Here is a 5,000-nt window from a genome sequence, read left to right as displayed (position 1 = left end):
TGTTAGGAAAACCGTATTAAAGGTCAAGGATTAAGGATTAAGGGTCAAGGATTGTTAGGAAAACTCGTATTAAAGGTCAAGGATTGTTAGGAAAACCGTATTAAAGGTCAAGGATTAAGGATTAAGGGTCAAGGAATGTTAGGAAAACCGTATTAAAGGTCAAGGATTAAGGATTATGGGTCAAGGATTGTTAGGAAAACCGTATTAAAGGTCAAGGATTGTTAGGAAAACCGTATTAAAGGTCAAGGATTAAGGATTAAGGGTCAAGGATTGTTAGGAAAACCGTATTAAAGGCCAAGGATTGTTAGGAAAACCGTATTAAGGGTCAAGGATTGTTAGGAAAACCGTATTAAAGGTCAAGGATTAAGGATTAAGGGTCAAGGATTGTTAGGAAAACCGTATTAAAGGTCAAGGATTGTTAGGAAAACCGTATTAAAGGTCAAGGATTAAGGATTAAGGGTCAAGGATTGTTAGGAAAACCGTATTAAAGGTCAAGGATTGTTAGGAATTAGAAAAATTGTATTAAAGGTCAAGGATTGTTAGGAAAACCGTATTAAAGGTCAAGGATTAAGGATTAAGGGTCAAGGATTGTTAGGAAAACCGTATTAAAGGTCAAGGATTAAGGATTATGGGTCAAGGATTGTTAGGAAAACCGTATTAAAGGTCAAGGATTGTTAGGAAAACTCGTATTAAAGGTCAAGGATTAAGGGTCAGGGATTGTTAGGAAAACCGTATCAAAGGTCAAGGATTGTTAGGAAAACCGTATTAAAGGTCAAGGATTAAGGATTAAGGGTCAAGGATTGTTAGGAAAACCGTATTAAAGGTCAAGGATTGTTAGGAAAACTCGTATTAAAGGTCAAGGATTAAGGGTCAGGGATTGTTAGGAAAACCGTATCAAAGGTCAAGGATTGTTAGGAAAACCGTATTAAAGGTCAAGGATTAAGGATTAAGGGTCAAGGATTGTTAGGAAAACCGTATTAAAGGTCAAGGATTGTTAGGAAAACCGTATTAAAGGTCAAGGATTAAGGATTAAGGGTCAAGGATTGTTAGGAAAACCGTATTAAAGGTCAAGGATTAAGGGTCAGGGATTGTTAGGAAAACCGTATCAAAGGTCAAGGATTGTTAGGAAAACCGTATTCATGGTGATAAATGTGGAAAAGGTAGGAAGGAGAGCGAATATCTTCACAATAAAAAGAGATGTATTTGATTTGTTTCGATTATGTCTTCGTCAGAGATACATCGCTTGTATTGTGAAGATATTTGTTCTCTTTCATACCTTTCCACATTGTTATTAAAACTGTTGTTGTTGTTATTATTAGCATTATTAATATTATCATTATTTTGATTACTACTATTACTACAATAATAATTATTGCTATTATTACTATTGTTTTTTATTATCATTACTTTCATCATGATCATCATATGATTACTATTACAATCATAATCATCATCATCATTACTAGTGCTATTATTAATATCATTATTATGATTTCTATTACCACCATCATCATCATCAGTATTATTATTATTATTATCATTATCATTATCAGTATCTTACTAATACAAATACTAATTATCATTTTCATTATTATCATCATTATTTTTATTATCATCATTATTATTATTACTATCATCATCATCATTATTATTATCATCATTATTATTATTATCATTATCAGTATCTTACTAATACTAATACTAATTATCATTATCATTATTATCATCATTAATCATTATTATTATTGTTATCATCATTATTATTATCATTATCATTATTATTATCATTGTCATTATCAGTATCTTACTAATACAAATACTAATTATCATTTTCATTATTATCATCATTATTATTATTATTATCATCATTATCATTATTATTATTATCCTCATTATCATTACCATTATCATTATTATCATCATCCTCATTACCATTATTATTATTATCATCATTATCATTAGTATTATTATCATCATCATGGTCATAATCAATATACAATACAGCTATTACGAAACATCTTTAAAAATTTCATAAGTTGTTTTTTTGTTCATGTGGCGATGAGTGATGGTTTTAGATCAATATTTGTTCTCCAGTATTTTGGCCAAGTTATTATATCACTGTTGGTGTTCATATAATTTATATATATATAGTGTTTGTACTCCTTTTAATGCATGCAGAAGAAGAAGACGGAAAGAAAGATATATGTAAGAACAATATTCGAAAGGTGTTCTTATTTTCTGTTCTCTACTCTGTACTTACTCTGAACCGTCTGATTTCATAGTAAAAAGAGACGGAAGAATTACGTAAAAACAATAATCAAAACCTGTACTCACTCCGAGGCTTCTGCTTGTTCGGAAAAAAGAAAAGAAAAGAAAAGAAAAACGAGAAACGGAAAAAAACAATGTTCAAAAAATGTACTTACGCTGTTTTTTTTGGTAAAGACAAAACGAGAGAGAGAGAAAAAAAAGGAAAAAGTAAAGCTAACGGAAGGGGTGGACACTGAAGCCTCTACTTTCTCCGTGGAGAAAACGAGAGAGAGAGAGAAAAAAGAGAAAAACGAGAAACGAAAAAATAACGTTCAAAAGATGTACTTGCTCTGTTTTTTTTTGTTTTTTTTTTGTAAAAAAAATAAATAAATAAAACGAGAGAGGGAAAAAAGAGGGAAAAGTAAAGCGAACGGAAGGGGTGGGCACTTTAGAGAAAACGAGCGAGAGAAAAAGAAGAAACAAAAACGAAAGTTGTACTCACTCCGAAGCCTCTACTTTCTCGGTGGAGAAAACGAGACGAAGAAAAAGAAAACGAAAAACGAAAAAAATACTCACTCGGAAGCCACTACTTCCTCGATGGAGAAACCGAGAGAAAGAAATACAGAAGAACGACAAACGACAGAGTACCCCCTCCGAAGCCTCTGCTTTCCCGACGAAGAAAACGGGAGAGAGAGAAAGAGAAGAAACAAAAACGAGTTGTACTCACTCCGAAGCCTCTACTTTCTTGGTAGAGTAAACGAAAGAGAGAGAAAAAGAAGAAGAAATAAAAATACTCACTCTGAAGCCACTACTTCCTCGATGGAGAAACCAAGAGAAAGAAAAACAGAAGAACGACAAACAACAAAGTACCCCCTCCGAAGCCTCTGCTTTCCCGACGAAGAAAACGGGAGAGAGAGAAAGAGAAGAAACAAAAACGACACTCACTCACTCACTCCGAAGCCTCTACTTTCTCGGTAGAGGAAACGAAAGAGAGAGAAAAAGGGGAAAAAGGAAAAAAAATACTCTTAAGCTATTACTTCCTCAATGGAAAAACCGAGAGAAAGAAATACAGAAGAACGACAAACGACAAAGTACCCCCTCCGAAGCCTCTGCTTTCCCGACGAAGAAAACGGGAGAGAGAGAAAAAGAAGAAACGAAAACGAAAGTGGTACTCACTCCGAAGCCTCTACTTTCTCGGTGGAGAAAACGAAAGAGAGAGAAAAAGAAGAAGAAAAAAATACTCACTCTGAAGCCACTACTTCTTCGATGGAAAACCCGATAGAAAGAAATACAGAAGAACGACAAACGACAGAGTACCCCCTCCGAAGCCTCTACTTTCCCAACGAAGAAAATGGGAGAGAGAGAAAAAGAAGAAACAAAAACGACAGTATACTCACTCCGAAGCCTCTACTTTCTCGGTGGAGAAAACGAAATAAAGCGAAAAAGAAGAAGAAGAAGAAAAAAAACTCACTCTAAAGCCACTACTTCCTCGATAGAGAAACCGATAGAAAGAAATACAGAAGAACGACAAACGACAGAGTCCCCCCTCCGAAGTTTTCCCAACAAAGAAAACGGGAGAGAGAAGAAGAAAACGGCAGTCGACCGGGTACTCACTCTGATGCCTCTACTTTTTCCGTGGCCGGCACTATCATGAGGACGCAGTTGGCTAAGATGGTGCAGATAATGAACAGGTTGAAGAGAGGATGAATGAGAATGAAAATGGCTGTCCGCCGAACAGGGTTGAAGGGACTCAGGATCCACATGGCGTCGGTGGCACTGAATCGAAAAATGTCCTTCCCTTTGCTTATGACCACCATCGTCTGCGGAAGGAAAGAGAGAGAGTAGAGATAAATTCGCGGAATATTTTTGCAGTGTTCATTTTGTTGTTTTTTGGATTCGTGTGTGTTTTTGGGTGATAATTGTTATCCTCATCATCGTCATTATCATCATCATCATCAATGTCACCATCATCATTATTATCATCATCATCATCATTGTCATCATCACCATCATCATCATCATCATCCTCATCCTCATTGTCATCATGAATATTACTGTTATAATTTTAATAACGTTACATTACTATATTTTTATTATTATTACTATTATTATTATAATTATCAACATTGTTATTCATCATTATTATCATTTGGGGGGGCTGGATTCTCTGGTACTTAAGTGCAGGGGAATAACATAGTACAGATAATGTCTAGGGAAAAAACAATTATTCCCTTGCATTAATGGCGGAAGGAAAATGCGCATTCATTATGGTTTAAGGGAAATATCGCGCATGGGTAATTCGTAGCAGAAGGGAATAATTTTCGCGCTCTCATGCCATGTAGGGGAAAACAACAAATATTCCGTGGCGTATCTAGGGGAAAAATCACGAAGGGGAGGAGCTTGATGGGGAAATTCCATGTTCCTCGTCAGGGCTGGGGTAAGGGACACGTGCATGGCCAGATCAGGGCTTAATTAGGGAAAATCGGGATCTTAATGATGATGATAGACTATCGTGGGTCTAAATAAAGAGTATGTTTGTAAGTATGTATGCACCTGGGTATATAAAGGGTATTAAAAACACAGGGATATTGGTTAGTAATTGGAATGCGATATATTGATGTATGCGCGCACACACACACACACACACACACACACACACACACACACACACACACACACACACACACACACACACACACACACACACACACACACACACACACGCACAAATGTTTATGCCATTTTCTAGAGCT

General features: G+C 35.6%; 1 protein-coding gene across 1 annotated transcript in view; it reads right to left on the bottom strand.

Moving 5' to 3' along the window:
* Window positions 1-5,000, bottom strand: part of para (sodium voltage-gated channel paralytic) — a 162,588-nt gene that overhangs the window by 86,854 nt on the left and 70,734 nt on the right. Inside the window, exon 7 of the mRNA XM_070141301.1 lies at window positions 3,862-4,067. Coding sequence (XP_069997402.1) covers window positions 3,862-4,067 — 206 coding nt within the window. The remainder of the gene's footprint in view (window positions 1-3,861; window positions 4,068-5,000) is intronic.

Source organism: Penaeus vannamei, chromosome 28, assembly GCF_042767895.1.
Source record: "Penaeus vannamei isolate JL-2024 chromosome 28, ASM4276789v1, whole genome shotgun sequence".
In the NCBI taxonomy this organism is placed as follows: Eukaryota; Metazoa; Arthropoda; class Malacostraca; order Decapoda; family Penaeidae; genus Penaeus; species Penaeus vannamei.
The sequence above is the reverse complement of the archived record's forward strand: the minus strand, read 5'-3'. Positions and strand labels throughout refer to the sequence as shown.